Raw genomic sequence first — 21873 nt, forward strand, 5'->3', positions numbered from 1 at the left:
CACTTCCAACCAACCACACACACACCATTAACAGTAAGATAAATTTATTTTTTTAACTTTTTAAACAACATTTTGGGGACATTTACTGTTAGCTAGCTACTTAGCTGTAGCTAACTTCCAATGGCAAAATGATCCCCATCTCCTCATAGTAAAGAATCCTTAAATAAAAAACAACAACAAATAAATAAATCCCTGGATCCCTGGTTTGGGATTTGGTATTCCACAGCTTGTTCCAGATCGTCTTCAGTTGCTGCTTCATCAACCTCAAAGTGCAGAAAGGAAATAGAATAAAAACGATGGAAACAAAAACTTGTGAAATTCTCAGGGATCCTCTCGGTTCCTCATCATCATCAGGAGTGGGTTAACCTCAGAGATGTTTCCTGTCAGAAGGTAGAGGAGACAGGAGGGCTGGGGTTCACCACCTCACACAGCTATGGTCCAGCTGTACGACACACTCCGTTTCACACATGAGAAATGTTCAAGCTTGGAATGAAGCCATTTGGGGATTCTGGAGGACAAAAAGTATTAAAATGAATAAATTCATAAAAAATTAGAAATAAATTGTAGATATACGTTAAAAACAAGTATTTAAGATAGCTAGCATCCTCAAATCACATATTTATTTTATTATCTTTATTCCAAGACAGAAATCATGTTTGTGCAAGGCGGAGTGTTTGTGTGTGTGCGTGGATATCTGTGTGGCTGCGTGCGATAATAAACAAGTGTGTTTTTTACTTTGTTGTGTGAAGGCTTGTTTTACTTTAATATGCATAAGTTGTTTTTACCATGTAAAGCACTTTGTGTTGCCTTAAGCAGGGAAAGCGCTTTACAAGTAAAACTGATTAAATACAACGTTTTCCTTCTAAAAATACTTACTATGATACACTTAATAGAAGTACGCTGTTTACCGTGTACCTCCTTGCCTGGTTGTTCCTCTAACATTTAACTGGGTTGAGCGGTTTTAAAAATCACACACAAGTTGTGAACGTAGCAAAAATTAAAAGAGCAAATTTTCACTGTAAACAGCGTGTGTCAAATTCTAAGAGGATTTACAATATAAACATCAAGTGTGTGAGCACATGTCTAACACCACAGTGAAGACACAGATTTAACATAATTCCAGATCGTATGTAACCTGACGGAAAATTCTCTGTCTCTGCCGTGCTTAGCGTAACACTGCCAGCGGTGCAGATCTTTCTCCTACTGAAAACTTTCCTTTTACGGCGCTTTCAAGGCGGTTATCACCGAGGAAGAAACGAATACTGCAGCTTTTTCACAACTATGGATATCACCTTCATACTCATAAAGATGTCCTGTAGTGAAAGCACAGGAAGTGGATGTGTGAGACATATTTTATAGATTTCATAGTGAGTGTGTAAAGCTTAATTAGATATTAACAGGCTTTTTAAATTAAAAACCAATAACAGTCTAATAGGCTGCACCATTACCACCATGTCAAAAGAAAACGAGTTAAATCTGTTTTCTATGATCCAGATTTAACAGCTAAAATTCACCTTCAACAATATGGTTGTTAAGCCTGAATAGAAATATAACCAGCATCCAGGAAAGATCTGTTCAGCCTTAAAACAGTAACACGGTTCCCGTGTCAGACATGTTCTGTCACGAGACATGAAATATTATTCACAGACCTGTATGACTGTTATTTCTTAGTGTAGAACGGAGCTAAATGAGTCATTAGTTTTGTTATGCATCCTCCTTGTTGTCTGTCATGTTGCAACACAATATAATTTCTATAAAAGCCCTAAATGGACAAACCAGGTATCGGTTCTAGAGTTGGCCAAATGTTCTGCAGCCGCCCAAGTTTATGCTGAACACACGTAGAAGCTGAGGCCTGGTTCTTCAGTATGTTGCACAATTATGGCCCCTACACATTAGTTTTAGTAAGTAAACTTATAAAAATGCTCCACTATCTACATGCCTTTACGTAGACGGAAGAATTCACGCCCGGGCCCTCCACGGTCATCATCTTCTTCACCAATGTCTTCATCGCTGGCTAAGGTCACATACAGCACATCAGTACTTACCGCGAACTTCCGTCTACTAAACTGTCGGAGAGCAGACTTCCACACACTGGCTCGGCTGATGAAGACTGGTCTGTAGGCTGTGGAGACTACATGCCCTCACGACTCATTTCTTCTTTGCTCAAAGTTTTTAGAAACCTTTAAAGCAGGAAGGTCATAAATTTTACCAACATGAGCTCTGCCTACAGCATGCAGTCCAACCATTTCAGCTACATTCCTACACACATGCAGAAAGTTCTGAAACAGACCTTGAATCTTGTGAGGACTGCACCGTTTCTTCTAAAAGACTTTGTCTGATGGCCTCTTCAATGGCTTCATCTTCTTCAACATCTATTGGGCTACAGATGGGATGAAAAATTCAGAAAAATGTTGAAGGATAAAAATAGAACAAGGCGAGGCAGTTTATTCATATAACACCTTTCATGTACAGGACCATTCAAAGTGCTTTACACAAAACAAAAACATTACAGATCATAAGAAATAATAAAAGACAGCAACACAGAGCAAGAATCACAATAAAATCATAAATTACATTAAAATGATTAAAAGCAAGATGACTTAAAAAGTTAACATGCAGATTTCATGTATAGACGCATGAGAAAAGAAATGTTTTTAACCTGGATTTAAAAATGTCTACGTTTGGTGAAAGTTTAATCTCCACTGGCAGCAAAACAGCTAAATGCTGCTTCTCCATGTTTAGTCTGGACTCTGGACTGGACTCTGGTGTGGACTCTGGTCTGGACTCTGGACTGGACACTGGTCAGGACTCTGGTCTGGACTCTGGACTGGACTCTGGACTGGACTCTGGTGTGGACTCTGGTCCGGACTCTGGACTGGACACTGGTCAGGACTCTGGTCGGGACTCTGGGTGGGACTCGGGTCGGGACTCTGGTCTGGACTCTGGTCTGGACTCTGGTCTGGACTCTGGTCTGGATCCTGGTCGGGACTCTGGGTGGGACTCGGGTCGGGACTCTGGTCTGGACTCTGGTCTGGACTAGTTGACCAGAGTCTTTGGATCTAAGAGCTCTGCTAGGTTTATAATCTTTGAACATATCAGATGGTTTCTGGGTCTAAACTGTTCTGGGATGAAAACGATAAGAAAGGTTTTAAAATCTATTCTGGGACTGACTGGAAACCAGTATAAACTGGAAACCATTATAAACTGGAAACCAGTATAAACTGGAAACCATTATAAACTGGAAACCAGTATAAACTGGAAACCATTATAAACTGGAAACCAGTATAAACTGGAAGCCATTATAAACTGGAAACCAGTATAAACTGGAAACCATTATAAACTGGAAACCAGTATAAACTGGAAACCAGTATAAACTGGAAGCCAGTGTAAAGATTTTAAAACTGTTGCGATGTGTTCAGACGTCTTAGTCCTGGTTAACAGAATAACAGAAATAATAAAAAACACAACATAAACATGAAATCTGCAAAGTGAACATGAGCTTCATTTGGCCTTTGTTGTTGTTGAAACTCCGTTTCATCATGAGCTGGAAGACGTCATCATCATCATCATCATCCTCTCTCTCTGGCTGGTTGAAGGGCCATCATGCTGACTCACTATATGAAGAAAATTTATAGCAAATTTTGAAAAAACTTTAATATTAAATAAATGGGCTTTTAACAAGAAGTAAAAGGAGAGCAACAGTTAATTTGTCAGGCTGTTATTTACACAAAGATGAAATTTGTTACCGTATCTTTTACGTTGTAAAGATGAAAATCATCTGAAACTTCCAGATAACCATTCTGGACAAAAGATCATGACAGAAAAAGAATGAGAAAAAACAGGATGAAAAAACTGCCAGATCAGGTTATGAAATTTCAAGTTCTCCTGTGCTGGAACTTCCATCCTGCCATGACGTACAGACACGTGCTGGAACAGACGGAAGCGACTTCTTCTCCACCTCATGGAAAGTTGGTGGTGACCTTTGGAATCATCCTTTTCTTACGTTCTGTGATGGTGCTCAAAAACTTAAATGGGAAGGACTGATGCTCTGACAGTCAGTGCTCCTATGAAGATGGCAGTTATTTCAGCTCTTAGTTAGGGCTGGGCACGTTAACGCAACGATTAATTAAACACCGTTCATTTTTTTTAATCGTTAAGGTTTTTTTTTTTTTTTTCTGGCCGCTTTTCTGGCGTTGATGACAGAAACATGGCGTCCATGTCTCCCTTCCCTGCTGCAGCGGTGCGTCTGATGTAGCGGGTTTATTAACATGAAGACACGTTTTCTGTCTGGAACCTAAGAAAGAAGAAGAACCGACGTTTCTCTTTGTCAGAACCTGCAGATGGACAGAACATCGTGATTTTTTTCAACAGAAAACTGCTCCCAAAAGACAATAAGCATCTTTTTATTTATTTATTTGTTTTTTTTTTTTTTTTAATAAATACAGTTTTAATTTATGCCAGACAGCAAAGGTAAGACATGTTTTCTGACTTTTACAAACGTGAAGCATAAATCGGGTCTTCTTCTGCCTCTGGTTCGGTGAATCTTGGTCGTAGCGAGATGAAACTTCCAGCTGTGGAATCTGTGAGATGTGAGCTTTCAGTAGAGGAGTCGTTTGTTTGTGTTGATGCCGTGGGGTGGACACGGGGAGGCATCATTTGTGTTTACATATTTTTCGGACTTTGTGTAGCTGCTCTTTAAATAATTTGTTGTCTTAACTGTGTTTGTAGGTGATAGAAATGGTTTTACTGAGCTGGTAGCTGAGATTCTGGACTTTCTGTGGATACCGCACATGTTTATAGTTACATCTACAGACCTGAAGCTACACCCGGAAACCAGATGTTAACCTTTAACTCCCGGTAGCGGAGGCTGAAAATTAAAGATTAGAGAAATTATAGGCCAGAAATCTGGATAATGAAGCAGTGAAGGTGCATGGATGGAAGTTATTGTGCATATTGTGAATATTTCTCTCTCCTCACCATCTAGAAGCTGTGAGATTCTCATCCTGCTTTCTGTCTGTTCACCTGATGCTGATATTCATCACATATTGTTCCTTCTGTGTTTAGAAGGAAGCAGCTTCACAGCTTTAAACTCATCCTGCTGACTTTTTACCTTTTAGTTAGTAAATCCTGAACATTTCATCCTTCTTTCTCATAAATATTTGATTTTATAAAAATATATGAAGAAATATTTTATCTGAAAATTGCTGGTAAACCTGTTTATGTGTTTAGTGCAGGGGTCTGCAGCCTTTCCAATCCAAAGAGCCATTTTTCCCTCAGCCAGCTAAATGAAACTCCTTTAGAGACACAAATGTTACCAGACTTTTCAAAAAGGAAAATTAATATATATTTTAATGAAGAGCCACATTTTTATTTCCATTTTAAGGTTTTAAAATAAAGAAAAACATAAAACCTTATAAAAAGAGGATAAACAGACTTTCTTCTAAGTGTAAGAAAAAAAGTCCCTGGTTTCCAACCTAAAGACAAGAAAGATAGATTTAAAAAAATATTTTAGCCACGTATTTAGAGGTATTTGAAGGTCTAGAGTCGCAGGTTGGAGACCCCTGATGTTTGTAAACCAAAATTTACTGCGTTTTTTTATATAGCTGTAGTTGTTTCATAGTCACAGTAAAATGAGACCACACACAATAGTTATAATTCAATGTCTGGACATCAACTTTGGGCATTAGAACATTAAGGGTTAGCTAAATGTATTCTTGCTTCACTCATGGATCTTTGTGATGTGACTGCGGTTGAAAACCGGGTCACCGCGCCTCTGGGCACTGCTGGAAGAACCTGCGAGTTACCCTGTAATCTGGAGACCTGCCATTTCCAAAAATGGAAAATCCCATGCTGGCATACACAACAACCCTCTCCAGTCCGGCCATGTCTTGTGCCAGCACAGCCCCCACAGACTCCAAACAGGCAGCAGTGTACACTTTAAAAGGGCTACTAAATTCAGGCATTAAGACAACTGGTGCAGAAGAGAGCACCTCAGATACACAAATGCTGCATCACATTCAAAAGGAGTTGAGATTTTTTATCTGATTCAGACCTCACACTCGAAGATAAAAATTAGGCATTAAACAGTTTTGATCATAATGTGTGTGGTGGCGCCGATAATATAATCACAGAATGACACACACATAACGATGCTGTCCTGCAACTCATCTACAATCTAGTCCTGCAAACCAGACCTCTCACGTGATCAAACGTGATCTAACAAAAACATAGAAGAAGAAACATAGCAACAACCGGCAATAAAAGAAGAAGAAGAACCATAGCAACAACTGGAAAACACAACACCCAGCATGGAAGAGGACATACAGGACGAGGGAATGATGGTGGTCTTGGGACTTTCGTTAACAGAAAAAGCCAGACCTGAAATAAATAACCGACTGGAGACGACTTGAACAGGGACTTTATTTACTTCCTTGTTCCTCAGCCAGCTCGCTCTCTGATGTGGTACGGAATGTAGCCAGTCACCATCCACGCAGTCACAATGCACGAGTCATCGGCGTTCCTCAGAAATCAGGTCGTAAATATTGAACATGTTCAATATTTCTGATTGTCGGCTATGGCCCGTTTCAGAGCGGATTATCGGGACAAATCAGCTCGTAACCTCAGACCAAATGATAAGTGTACAGAAAAATCTTAGTCACGATAATCGGGCGTTTGCCGTCCGTGGTCGGGAAGACGCAAAATCGGGACAAATACAGCCTGAAAATCTTTATGTGTGTACCAGGCTTAAGATGATGCAGAGGAGCTGCACGTCTGGCGAATTCCTTAACAGTTTATATTTAGAGCACAAGCCCACAAATGCTCTCACTTCAGTTGGATTCTGAGGTGTAGGCCAGGACCTGACTTTCTCAGTGACCATGCTGAGAGACAAATGCCCCAGAAGCACATGTCATGTACCAGATGACCCTTGTTTGATTCAGTCTGAGGCCTGCTGCTTTGTTCCTGGAAAAACCTTCATGCAGGGCACAGAGGTGGTCTTCAAATATGGGGCTGTATCAAAACATCAAGATACACCATGCACACCTGCCATGGAAGCCCCCTCAGCACTAGCTCCATCATACGCTGGAATGTCGCAGCCGAGTTGGTAAGAGGCAGACCGACGGAAACATGGCAGTCAATCCACGTCTACGGCCTCTCCGATCATCACCGAACATTCATACTCATTCGTACACCAGCGATGCCGACACTGGAGGCAAGGAGGGTGAAGTGTCTTGTAGTAGTACACAATGACAGATGCCTGGGGGAGCAGGAATCAAACCGCCAACGATTACTGGACGCCCCGCTTTGCGTGAGATCCTCCATGATCCGGATCTTCTTCTCCTTGACCATGGCGGCTGTTCTGGCCTCCTTGCAGATTTTGTGCTGGTGTGACCGAGAGATGAATTGCACAATAATACACCACAAGGATTCCTCCGAAGAGGTCAATCACCAGCTTCACTCTTTCACTGGTACGCTCCTCTACTCCAGCCACTCTCAGATTCCACCTCCTTTATATGTGTCCTTCTCTTCCTTCAGCAGTGTGGTAACATTCGCCACTTTTCCCCCCACATCATCATCCAGTTGTTTAGCTAATGGCTCCAAAGAGTCAACCACATGTTTGATAGAAGCACTGTTAGCTTTCACTAGCTTTGACTTTCACATGCACCAACCTTACTAGGCATTCATCCTCCATTTTTTTCTATGCATAGCATCACTGCTAGCATAGCCAGAGGCGCTTTAGGAGTCTTTATGTTGGCTTTGGGTTTCTTAGCTGGGCGGTTGTCAGGAGTTTTGGGGAGTAATGAGAGTCTCGGTTCCAAAGATTTTCTAGCATAAGTGTGCATCACGTCGCAAATATCATCAGCACGCTCCACGTGGGAGCAGATGTTTGAGCATAAAAGTTACAGAAAGTGATTTCTTCAGAAAAAGTACAAAAAGACCAAATAAAAAGTTATTTAAGTCACTATGGGGGCAATTTAGAGATCTTATAGTTCACCAAAGTTTGCAAAACTTTGTCAACAGAGCTCCAACCTGAATGTGACCCAGGCGCCATCTTGGCTCCTCCTCACAGTAGTACCTATGCCTGCCCGTCAGTGTCATGCCAAAAATGGTGGTCTTTACAATGTTTTACAGGCGTTGTTGATTAAGAATCAGTTACCAGAGCCTACTCGAGAATTCATGAAAAGCAGTACAAACACCCAAGCTTTCCCCTGCCACTACACAATAAAATTCCCGGTAAATGAAAAACTGTTTACCTTGAATACAACACAGGACCCCAAAATATCAGCTCCGGGCCAAACATGGCAGCCAGCCATATGAGAACACGGTGATCATCAGTTTCCACTAACTTAAGTCATCAAAGTCGATGAATCTATGAATAACAATGTGCTTCAATAAATAATGACCATGCCCACACTTATTCCAGCTACATAAACAAGCTGGAGGCCATGCAGTAAAACGACAATAGCTATAACTTACAAAGGCAAAATGGATTTAAACAAAAACTTGTCACACTGAACAGATATTAATAAAGGCCCTCCGACGGCGTGTGCCTGCATTTTCCTGACTTATAAGACTGATATTGCATCGACTTACCTCTGAAGACGAACGGATTGCACTGGCGATGGCCGCGGTCTGACCTGGTGTGTGGAACTAATGAACGCCTACAGTAACCCGGAAGTGCGCCGCCATGTTTTTGTACACGCGAGTCAACGAGCGTGTCATAACCATAGACTAAAAGATGGGTGGAGCCTCCGTGACGTCACCCGTAGGTTTCTGAAGAGCAAAAGTGAAGCTCGTTGGGCGTTCCCACCGTCGCCATCTTGGTAGCGTCACGTGTGTAGTCTTTCCCGGAAAATCCAAAAATGGGCACAGAGGTGGAGCTGGGAGGGGAACTGTTAAGGTGGGGGTGGATGATTGACACCCATCAAACTCCGAGCTGCCTGTAGGTAAGAGCTAACCGAGATAATAATCCTAAAAGTTTTGTACCAGGCTTTAAACATGTTTATTTCTGCTGTGAAGATGGTCTTTTTAACATGGGAGTCTATGGGGATTTGTTCTGTTTTGGAGCCCCTAGTGGACGAGGGGGGAACTGCAGTTTTTTACACTTCTGCATAGGCTTTACATTTCACCACCGGAGGTTACCGCTTGGTCAGAACTCTGATTATACTCTCTGGTTTTGCCAGAGAGGAGGGTTTTGACTATTGAGCTTAAATGAGCTACATGAATGGTTTCTTCTGTTCAACAAGTTTAACACTGTGTTTAATGGAGGAAGAACGGCATCAAAGCTATGTGCGTTATGCAGGACATCGATGGCACGTCATACAAATAGACCGAACCCATCTTCTCACCAGCGAGGACATGAACGACGTTGTTGTTGCCCAGAGATTCCAGTTCCAGTTCCCACTGACTGGACTCGGAATTTTCACTCTGGAGGTCGTCAGTTCTTTGCAGCTTTATTCACCCAAAAGTCGGTGGAAATGAGGCCAGAACACAACCAAACTGTGTTCTACTGTCTCAGCGTTGTGGTGTTAAACAGCGCCTGTATTACAATTTACTTCAAGGTCTTTAAAAAAAAAAGTTATTTAAGCATGAAAACAAACTGAGGCAAGAATAAAATATACATATCCACACCAGGCAATTCATCTGTGGTTTATTATAACTTCTTACACAAGAACAAAAAGATAAACTAAAAGATCAGAATAGAACAAAATATCAGAGCCATCAGTTTTACATGCAGATGCACTCATGATGTGCTTCGACGGATATCAGGATAGATGGAAGCACGTCACAATCTGAAGGTTTTGTCTTTGCTGGTAATACAAACATGGCTAAAAACCACAAGAGGAGGACATCTTAGAAAAGGTCTACATGTGACCGCAGGTTAAAAGAAGAAAGTATTTGTGCTGTAATGGGACCGTGTGCAGCAGGTTATCAATGGTAAAAATCAATGTGCAGCTTTTTTTATTTATATATACTTTTTAAAATTCTACTCAGAAGGAAGCAACATCTTCACGGAGAAAACGTCTTTAAACTGCATCAGCTGATGTTTTCCCAAATAGTTGCCAGACACAGCCAAGAAGTGTCATTTAAATAAACATTTATTTAAAACAGAGACTATAATATGGTTTTTATTGTCTTTGTAAGAGCCCCCTCTGGGCTGTTCAAGTCTCATTAAAATGTCACATAACTAAACACTTTTCCTCAGAGTCATCGTCCATCACTAAACATGAACAAATAAGGAATAATACATTCTGTCAGTCTGAGCTTTCCCTCTTTCTCCAGCAGGGTGTGATCCCAGATTTCGTCTGCATTTTAACATCCAGTCACTTCCACAGATGCTTCTGCAGTTTTTATACATGAGAAAGAAAATATTCAGTCTTTGTGGATGAAAAGATATAAAATACGTAACGATATGAAAATGCTAAATGATTAACAAGGTTAAAATATGGCAAGATAACGTTTAAAAAAGACGTTTTTCCAGGTTTAACATGCGCCAGTAATACTTGTAATGATGATCAATCATTTCTGGTGCGATCAGCTGGCAGATTATAAGGCAGAGAGTGGGTTAGTGCTCGGAGTTGGCAACCCACCGAGCAGGACACCAGCGTAGCTCGAAATCATCATACAACCAGCATCTTCAAAACCAGTTTCACAGACGTTTCATACCAGGATTACACCTACAGTTTCTATTCTACAGTTTCTTTATTGTTGCAACATATTTAAGAGACAACTAGAAATTCTTAAAAATGAGAATGCGACTGTGTTGAGAGTAAACTGACCAGGTGTTTATTCACACCTCCAACCTTCTGTTAGGAATAAAAATCCAGAGAAAAGTCAGCATTTAGGGCACAAAACCAGCATTTCCAGGAGCAAATTTAGCTTCCATGAATTAATCTGGCATGTGTGCACGGTTGGAAGCGGAAGTCCGAAACGGCGGGAAAACAAAGAGGGGGAACCAAACTCCTGGAATCTAGAGTGTCTTTCATCTGCCGTGTTTGATCCCTGAAAGCAGTTTAAGAGTCAGATGTTCCCCATTTTCACCACACGTCCATCCCCCTCACACACGTTGACCTCAGGCAAGTGAGAAAAACCATGTGAGAAGCATGAAAACCTTTCCAGTACTGAAATAAACGAGTACTTTCTCCGTTTCTAGAGAGCGTGGTGCGGTTTTCTGCTTTTCATGCTGGTTTTGCAGACATTATTTATCCCAGCAGCAGGAGGCGGTCTTCTAAGGAACATGAAAACCACTTTTACTCTTCTAACATATCAAAAGAACTCAGACGTTAGAGTCAGGATATATTTAGGCTTTTTGTTTGCGTGTAAAGGAAGTGATCAGAGCGCCAGACATGAGTTTACGTTGCTTACGTTGTGCTGAGCGGTTCCATGTGTCTTTGCTTAAATGTTCATTTTGTAAACAGTGACTGTAAATCTGAACAAATACAAGAGTACCGGCGCTTGGAAACATGTCAGAGTTCAGTGAGGGTCAAATAAATATTCTCAGTTTGCTGGTAAAGAAAAAGATCATAAACATAAAAGTTTGAATCTCTTGCAGCTTTAAGGATTCCAGTTGACTGGAATGAATAGTGTGACTGCTCAGCTGTTTTTAAAAAACATAAAACACATGCGCATATTAAAAAAGTACGTCAACAAATTCCTGCATTTATTCAGAATTGTTCAAAATAAAACAAACAAAAAAAAAACATCACAAACATCGATGTCAGGAAATCTTCTTCCGTGTCGTTTCCCACCAATAAGAAGAGAAATCTTTTCTCTGGAGGACCATTTGGATGGATTCATGTCAGCTGTCTTCATTAAAAAGAAAAAAGGTGCGTTCAGTCCCGTGGGAGAGTGTAGGATAAGATGCTCTGCATCGCCTCCTCAGGTGAACTGAATGGATGTGAGCCGATCGGAGGCAGAGAACTGCCCGTTTGCTTGTTAAATTTCTGGTTAAGGTCTCAGAATGTAAAATCTATGTAACATGAAGTCTAAAATAATGTGAATGCAGCAAAAACTTTGCAGAAAATGAAAAGCTGGCAGTGAGCTAATAGGAAATATTTGACCCTTTACCAGCCAGCTATGGTGTGGCGAGAACGGGGCTGTGGTTGGCTCTGGTTATCCGACGCGGGGCTGGTCAGGTTGTCCTGGCTTTGGCTGCCCTGTGCGGCTATCCGCTTACCCTGCTCTTCCTTCATGAAGAGCTCCACCATGAGAATCTTCTCTTTGTGCATTTGCAGGCTGATGTCTTTAGGGATGTCCGGGATCAGCCAGTCCACGAAGTCACTCATCAGCATGATCACGTTCTGGAACACAAAGAGTTAACAGACTTCATTCACAGACATGTCAGTTTGACCTGAGAAGGTCTCGTGTTTAAGGCAAGAAAACTGAGAGTCTAAAGACTGCAGCACTTCATCAGGCATGTGTAGGGAGATGGTGTTCTGGTGGCGACGGTCCAACGGCATTTTGTTATCTTCAATGGTTTTGACACAGTTGAAGTTTTATAAAAAATCTGAAATCTCTCCTGATCCCTCCCCACTCTGCCATGTGACATCACGCACGCATCGTCTTTACAACCCAACGTTTGCACACACATGACATTAAAACATTTTTCCTGGCTTTCATTTGATGGAACCATCGTTGCGATAGGTCATTGGGTTTTTTCTCAAATCTTCTCAGAGTGCAGGGCACACCCACAGCTGGCTCCACTAACGTCCACTCTGTTCTTTTGTTCTATTTTTCCTCTACTCAGGAGGGGTGATGGGGTCTTTTTAGCTCATCATACAACTACATGGCGGACCGTAGAATAATAAAAATGTTCTGCAGACCCTTCTGCTCTTACAGTTCAGTTCAGTTTTTCCGACTCGACTTTCTATTTGTGAAGAACAACTGTTTGTTTGAGAGGCGTGTTGAGCCATAAATCAGCTGGAAGCTCTGACTGTCGTCATAGCAACAGCAACGAGGCGGCTCTGTTGTGTAAGACTGGAATCACGCACACACCTCCCAGGCAGAGTAATATAAGGTGATTCAGACGAGCAGGATGTATTTAATCACTCAACATCAATGATTTAAGTGATGATTCAGTGTTGATGTCCAAACCTTCAAACATATCTGTTCGCAACACCTCTTTCTCTGTCACCGCAGCAACCACCGACACAACACCTGCCTTCTTAGCCGATAGGTATGCAGCAGCGGAATTAGCTGCTGATTGGCACCCATCAAAATTTCTTGAGAAATTTCCTAGTGTGACTTCATCCCCAACCAGTCTGCCCATTCTCCTCTGACCTCAGACCTCCTGCTCCAGACAACTGCTGCTCTGGATGTTTTCTCTTCTTCAGACCATCTCTGGAAACCCTGGAGATGGTTGTGGGTGGAAATCCCAGTAAATACTCAGACCAACAACCATGCCACGTTCAAAGTCTCTTAAATCCTCTTTCTTCCTCATTCTGATGCTCAGGTTGAACTTCAGCAGGTCGTCTTCACCACGTCTCCATGACTACATGCTGCCGTGTGATTGGCTGGTTGGATATTTGTGCTAATGCGGATGTGAGCAGATGGAGACGATAAAGTGAGTGTAATCATGTCACAATGTACGATATGATGTACTCATCAACACCATTATAAATCCTTAAATGAATAATAAAAAAAGAGCTCTTTCTTCTAAACAAACTTTTAATTTTCAATTAAAAACATGTTCCTGTTTAACGCATGTTGAAAATGTATGAGTAAGTTTGAATGTTCATTTTAGGTTTTCAATTCTTAATCTCTGACTTGTAAATGAAGAAACTTACATTTTTTAAATTTTTCTTTAGTTACAACTATTGCAGTCAATATAATGCAAATCACGCAGGAGAAGCCATGGATGCTATTTACTGCTGAATATCTGAATATCTGGAGAGGATGACGGCTACTGAAGCACAAACTGCTGAAAACCCCCAAACTGGCCATGATATAAAGACACAAAAACTCTCAGTGCATCGAGGGTTGTTGAAGTTAGGAAAAGGAACTACATGGATTATATCCCTCTCTTCATTTAACTGAAGAAGTGTGATTGTTTGGAGAATGTTCCTCTTAAAGACAGTTTTTGGTTGTATTTTTAACTCGGTTGTCTTATTTCTCAGTCAGAAGCTGTAAAATAATCAAACATGAATGACTTGTTTTCTTTGTGAAGATAAATCTGAGTTATGAAAGTTGGAAATCATGCAGAAGCATACAGCATGTGGTGTATTTGCAAACCTGAAAGACGATAACAAAGGCGAGGCGAGCCGCTAGAATGGCCCAGAACTCCTTGGATAGATCATAAGGTGTGCTGGACCAGGGAGGCTCTCTGTAGTCCTTATATCTAGAAACAGAAACAGTATTTTCTCCAGAGCCTGTATATAATCAACTCTTATCTAAAATTAATTTACTTCCATCATTCATTCCAATGAAATCCAGCAAAATGAAACCTTACCTGCACACCTTGACATGGTGGTTGACCTGGTGGTCCAGGTGGTCTGGCTGGACTGGGGCTGTTCCTGCCTCGAAGTCACTGACGTTGAAATATGACAACGTGTGATTGACGAAGCCGTGCAGGCTGCCGTCAGGACTGTACGTGTACTGGTAGACCAGCCGAGGGATGAAGTCAGAGGTGAAGGCAATGACGAAAGCCTGGCGAAGATAACAGCTCATCAGTTTCCCGTCTTCATGAGCAGAAACAGGCCGATGGCCTGGCTGCTCCTCAACCATCTGAAAACCTTCTGTTGCTTATGTGGACCAGAGAGTGACCACCAGCAGGTCCTACTGTTCAAGGTTTAGAGGGTTTCAAAAGCACATTTCTGCAGATAAATGGGCATTAACCTGCTCCCAGCTGAAGATTAGAGATATAAACGCAGACTTACGTTAACAATGACTGCAACCTTGCTGAGACCCCTCAAGAGGTTATACCAGATCCCTGCAGGGAGTCAGAAGAAGAGTAAACGTCAGAACTTTAGAGGGTCAGTAAGTAAGACCTGCCACCAGATGGTGCCAAATCTCTACCTGAGGGCAGCCGCCAGGTATTTTTTTCTCTTTTTGGCTTATAGAAGAGACTTTGTTGTTATTGTACAAAGTAAAACCAAATCACATGGATCTACCAACAATTTTGCACTCTTTTAAAAACACTTTGAGAAAAGGTAATTAAGAAAGGGATAGAAAAGGTATTAAAAAAACAGCAATAAATACAAAAAATAGCAATTTACACATTCACGAATAAATAACAGTTTAAGGTGGACGAGTGGCGGCAGCAGACAGAAGGTGTGTGAGTAAGTTTACGTAGTGTCAGGTGACCCCTTTTATTGCCTATAGTGTAGAAAAGCTGCTGCATGGTGAGTGTTTATTTACAGTGCGTGGGTTTACAGGTTTACTGTGGTGTGATGCAGCTTCAGGAGAGGACCACGCACTTCCAACCTCAGCCTCACATCCCAAATGTCCTTTATTTCACTCTTTTTGTTTGTTCTGTGTTTCTATTAAAAAAAATTTAAAAATGTGTTGGTGAAACATCCACACATTTTCTTATTTACACTTTTTCTACTTCAGGGTGACGGGGTGGCATCCCAGCTGTTATCAGGTGAGACCCTGTAGGGTCACCTGTCCATCACAGGGACACACAGAGACAAACAACCACTTACACTCACTCTGAGGGAGAGTTTAGCGACACCACCCGACCCAACATGGATGTTTTTGGACTGAGGGAAGACCTACTAACCCCTAACCCTATGCATGTGGAGAAGACGGAAAGACGCCAGCTGACGTCAGAAGCAGGGACCACCCCTGCTACACACTGCTCGCTCCGAGGCAACACAAGCCTTCTACAGTAATGTGGTTGCCAATATATCACATCTCTGTACTCACACAGAGTTCAGGAAGTTCAACTTTCAGGTGAAATTTACAGAAATGCATGTAAAGTCGATCTACTGATCCATGTGGTGGAGATTCCTTCATCTCCAACTATTTATAGAGCCTCTACCAGCAGTGGTGGACAAACCACCGTATAAACACCTAGTCGTGTGTTGGGTGTGGTCCCGGGCGGATAATGTCTTAATGTGAAGAGGATGATGAAGACCACTGTTTAGATACAGGCCGTCATTGAAACAGAACACTTGGTGTCCCATTCATGGTTCAGATGCTTGTCGGTGCATCCAGAAGTTCACAGGCTGAAGTGGATTTTAGCTTCACTTTTCCAAAATTTCCCAAAATGTAATCTACTGGAACTCCCCAACTGGAGGACTCTGGGAACAAACGGGCCAAAGCGTCCATGTTGAGACGTCTGCTGACCTCTAACCTAGCTCTGCTTCACTTTATCAGAGATGATGTTCACATATTGAACTATGATCTGATGCATCGCTCCAGAGAAATATTCATCTTCATCCTGCAGGTAGTTGTTCTTTTTAAGTATTCAACTTTTTGTTTATGTGCCATATTTACACATCTGGAATCTCTCTTTACTCTTGACAACAAAATTACACAAACAGACCTTGTGTCTGCATAAATTGACTCATTTCAGAGGCCTAAAGCAAGGCGCAGGGCTCAGAGAACACATTATATCTGTATATGTAGATATTGTAAATCCAGCAGGTGTTTCGGGATAATGGAATCTGATCCCTGAATAAAGATTATGATGATGTAAGAGAGATTTGCTCTCTGACATTCAGCTGAAGCCAGTGTGAGGCATCAACAGCCTGCTGGATTCTGCGTTCAGAGGAAACGTACCGATGTCCTTGGCTCTGGCTGCGATGGGCCTGCGCAGCTCCATGACAAACTTCTTGGCATCCAGACGAATTTCAATGATGTTATTCAGAAGAGCAAAGAGGGGAGCCAGAGGGAAGGAGGCCACGAAGAGAGTCACCATCCCAAACTGGATGACTGGGGAGAGAAGACATGATGCATGAGACGCTGATGGTGACAAACAGCATCCCCAGGCTGTTTAACAAGCCGGCCTGAGGTCACATGAAAACCAAATCACTGACGTCCACTCTAACACCAGTCACATCTTTAAACTGGACCAATCCACAATCAGTCGATTACTGAACTTCATTATTTTCACATGTACAGCAGACATGCTGAAGTGTTTGTGTTTTATTGCACTTTAACATCAATTAAAAGGCTAAATGAACCTCAACAGAGTTAAAATTCACATTTGCGTTAAAGCATGCTTCTTTTCTGGGATTACCAAACGTGAAAACACATAACCAGGATTATTCACTCAAATCAATGTTTGTCTGAATATCACAGAGCAGCTTAATGCTGAGCTCTAATCTCAAACACTAACAATAACATAAAACCTGCAGAGCACACGGCTACATGGTCTGAGCCCCTCGAAGGCTTCATCTGTGATCCCACAGCGAGTTCGGAGATCTAGAAAGATCTCCTGACTGGAGCTGAGCGCTGCCGACATTTTACCGCCGTTCACGTTTGTTTTATTCATTCAGCTCAAGAAGTTAAATATAAAAATGAGTTAGTTAGTTAATCAGTTGTGTTAAAATGTCAGAGGAAATCTGTGTCTGCAGAGAGCTTCTGCAGATGGTTTGGTAGAAGATTCTGCCATTTATCGCGCTGGTGTTGGGCTTCATGTCTACCAGCTTTATCTCAGTAACAGCAAAAACCAGACAACCAGCTGCTACATCTGCAAAGAAACAAAGCTGACAATCATCAGGAGCACCTGAAAAAAGACAGACAAGCTGGGAAAAAGACAACACAGCAACAAAAACGTCAACGACAAAGAAAAACATGAACGTAACTGTGATTACACTCACAGCGCAACACTGACTGGATCAGCAGGTCAGTAAATGTGGGGGGAAAATTTGGTATGAATGGAGATCAAGTGATCGTGCAAATGTGACCAGGCCTCTACAAAGATCAGAGGCAGCCCAGGGGACCCTGTGCCCCCCCCCCTGCTGAGGGCAAAGCCTAAGGCATTAATAAATATGAAAATATTTGCAATAATTTCACAATAATCACAAAAACCGCAGAATACAGTTACTATAGTGCAGATGGATACGGTGGCAAGATTTCTTGTTCAGCTGGTGCTGTTTGAGTCACAGCATAACACTGAATGTCAAAATTGTGTTTTTTATTTCTTTTGTTCAAAAATATGTTTTTGTCTGTTATAATTTACATCAGGGGTGTCCAAAGTTGGTCCTCGAGGGACGCTGTCCTGCAAATTTTCCAATGTTTCCTGCTTCAACACACCTGATTCAAATGAAATGGATCCAACAGCCTATTAAGTTTTGCACAATGACTAATCAGTTTGAGTCAGGTGGTTTTGGAGCAGAGACGCATCAAAAACCTGCAGGATTGTGGCCCTTGAGGACTGGAGCTGGGCACCCCTGATTTACATGAAGTCTGAGACACCTATCATGTTCTCATATTGTCACTGTAATAGAAATGAAGACTTTTTTTCTAAATCGTTACATTTTGAAAATTTAAAAAAACAATTGCATCTAATCAACACCGGTTGAGTGAACGCTGGCGTGTCTGTCGCCGCTGCTCACCGGTAAAATTTTAAATTATTTTCCGACAGATTCCTACCTGGGCACGCTCCTCTCTTCACAAGAAGCAATGTTTATTCTACAGACCATTAGCTGGTTTGCTGTCGGCTGGCTCCTCGTGTCTCTTGTTCACCTGCAAGCAGGCGCACTCATCCAGTACTCTGCTGCTGAACTTTTAAAACTTCGGCGCCACACCTGCACTCCACAGCCACCACCTGGTCTTGATATCCACCCGGACATCGCCTTTCAGCCCCGTCGGAGATACATTCACCGCGGATCGGGCGGTAAGCTCCAGTATAATGACTCTTACTCCATAAAATCAACTTGGTCCACTACTCGCCGTCATCCCCGTAATGCTGGCCGCGGTGTTAATCACAGTGTCCTGGCCAGCCTGCCGAGGTCTGATAACCCTGCGGCCAAGAACAATTCCACACCGTCAGCTTCGGCCTCCTTAACATCCGCTCTCTCAGCAGCAAAGGACATCTCATCCAAGATGTTCTTGTGGATCGAAAGTTAGACTTCTTGTGCCTGACTGAAACTTGGCAGCAGCCAAATGACTTTACATCGCTCAACGAGTCAGCCCCCCTGGGGTTTGTTTACACCTGCCTGCCTCGCGCGTGTGGCCGGGCGGAGGTCTCGCGATGTTACACCGCGAGAGTTGGAAAGTCGTGCCCGTCCCTGCTGATCCCGTGTTCTCCTCGTTCGAGTATTCTGCCTCACTGCTGCCTGGACCCTCTCCTACAATTGTTGCTACTATCTACCATCCACCAAAACATAATAAGGACTTTTTAAATGACTTCTCCAATCTCCTTACACTTTTCTCATCTCTGACATCAAACACAATTATTCTTGGTGACTTTAATATTCATATGGACAATAACAGTAATGCTCTCTCCAAAAACTTATCATCTTGTCTAGAAAGTTTTGGTCTGCAACAATACATTAATTTCCCAACTCACTGTAAAGGTCATATCCTGGATTTAGTCTGCTGCTCTGGTTTCACTCCCTTCGACTGTAAACCTCATACGCTGCCGTACACTGACCATAGCCTCATTACTTTCAATGTCAACCTCCTTCTGTCCAGAATCATTCTCCCCCGGACCATCTCATTTCGTAGTGTTAAGGACATCAACATTGAGACTTTTTCTTCTGAAATTATCAATTTTCCCAGTCCACATGCCAACAGCTCACCGGATGACCTGGTTTCCCACTATAACAACAATCTCCATACTCTTCTGAATACTCATGCTCCACTGAAAACCAGATCTGTCTCCTTCACCCGCTCAGCTCCCTGGTTCACTCCTGCCCTCCGTCAGCTCAAATCCCAAGGACGACAACTGGAACGACTCTATAACAAAACTGGACTCACTATACACAAAGAAATGTACAATAACCATGTAATGCTATACAAGGACAGTCTCTCCTTAGCAAAATCTGCTTATTACTCTGGTGTCATCCAGTCCAATCAACACAACTCCAGAACTCTCTTCTCTCTCCTCACCAATATTACAAAGCCGCCCAAATCTCTTCCCCATCACATGCAATCCACTGACTTCTGTAACTCACTCATGTCTTTCTTTGTCTCCAAAATCTCCGACATTCACCAACATCTGGCCTCGTGGGGAGCTGCAGTCTCTAGAGTGTACTTCACCGCCCCCTACTCATCCCCCATAACCACATTCTCCAGTTTTATTCTCCCTCCGTCCAAGCCATCTCTGAATCTATGCTCAAATCCAAACCCTCTACCTGTCAGCTCGATCCAATCCCTACAGCTCTTGTTAAAACCTGCCTCTCCCCACTTGCTCCCCTCATCAGCAACATCATTCACTCCTCCCTAATTTCTGGAACCGTCCCTCTTGCACTTAAAACCGCTACAGTCACACACCTATCTTGAAAAAACCTGGCTTGGACCCCACTAATTTCAATAACCTTCGTGCGATTTCCAATTTACCCTTCATTTCCGAAATCCTCAAAAACTCTGTTGCTTCTCAACTTCATAACCATCTTATCACCAACAATATTTATGAGCAGTTTCAATCCGGTTTCCGTCCCCTTCACAGTACCGAAACAGCACTCCTCAAAATCTCCAACAACCTTCTCATAGCTTCAGATTCAGGTTTACTATCCATTCTCATCCTTCTTGACCTCACCGCAGCATTCGACATTATCTCTCACAGCATTCTCCTTGACAGACTATCATTAATTGGCATCACTCACATCCCCCTCACCTGGTTCACTTCTTACCTTTCTGGCCGCACACAATTCATTCGACTAAAATCCCATGAATCAAACTCTTTCCTGTCTCTGCTGGTGTGCCCCAGGGCTCAGTCCTGGGGCCCCTCCTTTTCATTATCTATATTCTTCCACTTGGTTACATCCTTCGCAGACACAATATCAATTTTCATTGTTACGCGGACGACACCCAGCTCTACCTCTCTACCAAACCATCCTCTTCACTTCCACCAGCCTCCCTTACCACCTGTTTACAAGAAATTCATTCTTGGTTTTCATCCAACTTCCTCAAACTCAACAGTTCTAAAACAGAAGTCCTCCTGGTAGGCACGCCCCACACTCTCTCCAAATCTAACAGTTATCCAATTTCCATAAACAATTCAACTGTCCTTCCCTCCCCTCAGGTAAAGAGTCTGGGTGTCGTCCTCGACAGCACACTCTCTTTTCATTCCCACATTAACAGTATCACCCGGTCTGCATATTTTCACTTGAGAAACATTTCTCGTCTCCGTCCCTCCCTCACCCCCCACACCACTGCCATCCTCGTCCACAGTCTTGTTACTTCCCGGATTGACTACTGCAACTCTCTTCTCTTTGGTCTCCCCAATAAATCCCTCCAGAAACTGCAGCTCCTCCAAAACTCTGCAGCACGCATCATCACACGGACCCCTTCTACTCACCACATCACCCCCATCTTACAACAACTTCACTCGCTCCCCGTAAAACAAAGAATTAACTTTAAAATTCTCCTCATCACATTCAAAGCACTCCACAATCAGGCCCCTCCATATATATCTGATATCCTGCACATTGCCACTCCGATCCGTTCACTTCGCTCCTCCTCTTCTCTCCAGCTTCTTGTCCCCCCTGCCAGTCTCGCCACCATGGGGAGCCGAGCATTCAGCCGCTCTGCTCCCCATCTCTGTAACTCTCTTCCCCCTGACATCCATACCATAGACTCCCTTCCTCTCTTCAAATCACAACTCAAAACACATTTGTTCAGACAGTCCTATGTTATCTAGTCACTCTCCCTCTTTATGTTGTCCTCCATTCTGTTTAGTTTTGCACTTATTGTTTTAACTGTTTTAATGTTTGTTTTGTACATAGTGGTTTTTAAACTATTTTAATGTTCCTTTGTACA

At 42.5% G+C, this 21873-nt stretch overlaps 1 protein-coding gene and 1 long non-coding RNA gene across 6 annotated transcripts in view; both read right to left on the reverse strand.

Moving 5' to 3' along the window:
• Positions 1 to 247: 247 nt before the first annotated feature.
• Positions 248 to 2508, reverse strand: LOC121643849. Of its 2 annotated transcripts, none has more exons than XR_006011187.1 (3): positions 2291 to 2508; positions 2046 to 2180; positions 248 to 508 (listed from the first exon to the last, which is right to left on the reverse strand). It is a non-coding gene; the product is annotated as an uncharacterized LOC121643849 (long non-coding RNA). The 2 variants fall into 2 exon arrangements; XR_006011183.1 differs by lacking the exon at positions 248 to 508 and adding an exon at positions 1039 to 1313.
• Positions 2509 to 9633: 7125 nt separating this feature from the next.
• Positions 9634 to 21873, reverse strand: part of ano1a (anoctamin 1, calcium activated chloride channel a) — a 146897-nt gene continuing 134657 nt past the window's right edge. For all 4 annotated transcript variants that reach the window (XM_041988250.1, XM_041988178.1, XM_041988415.1 and 1 more), the window contains 5 exons: positions 16723 to 16875; positions 14874 to 14926; positions 14447 to 14643; positions 14230 to 14335; positions 9634 to 12299 (listed from right to left, as the gene is read on the reverse strand). In XM_041988250.1, coding sequence (XP_041844184.1) covers positions 12063 to 12299; positions 14230 to 14335; positions 14447 to 14643; positions 14874 to 14926; positions 16723 to 16875 — 746 coding nt within the window. In that variant the 3' untranslated portion in view covers positions 9634 to 12062. The remainder of the gene's footprint in view (positions 12300 to 14229; positions 14336 to 14446; positions 14644 to 14873; positions 14927 to 16722; positions 16876 to 21873) is intronic.

This window comes from Melanotaenia boesemani, chromosome 1 (genome assembly GCF_017639745.1).
Source record: "Melanotaenia boesemani isolate fMelBoe1 chromosome 1, fMelBoe1.pri, whole genome shotgun sequence".
Classification (NCBI taxonomy): Eukaryota; Metazoa; Chordata; class Actinopteri; order Atheriniformes; family Melanotaeniidae; genus Melanotaenia; species Melanotaenia boesemani.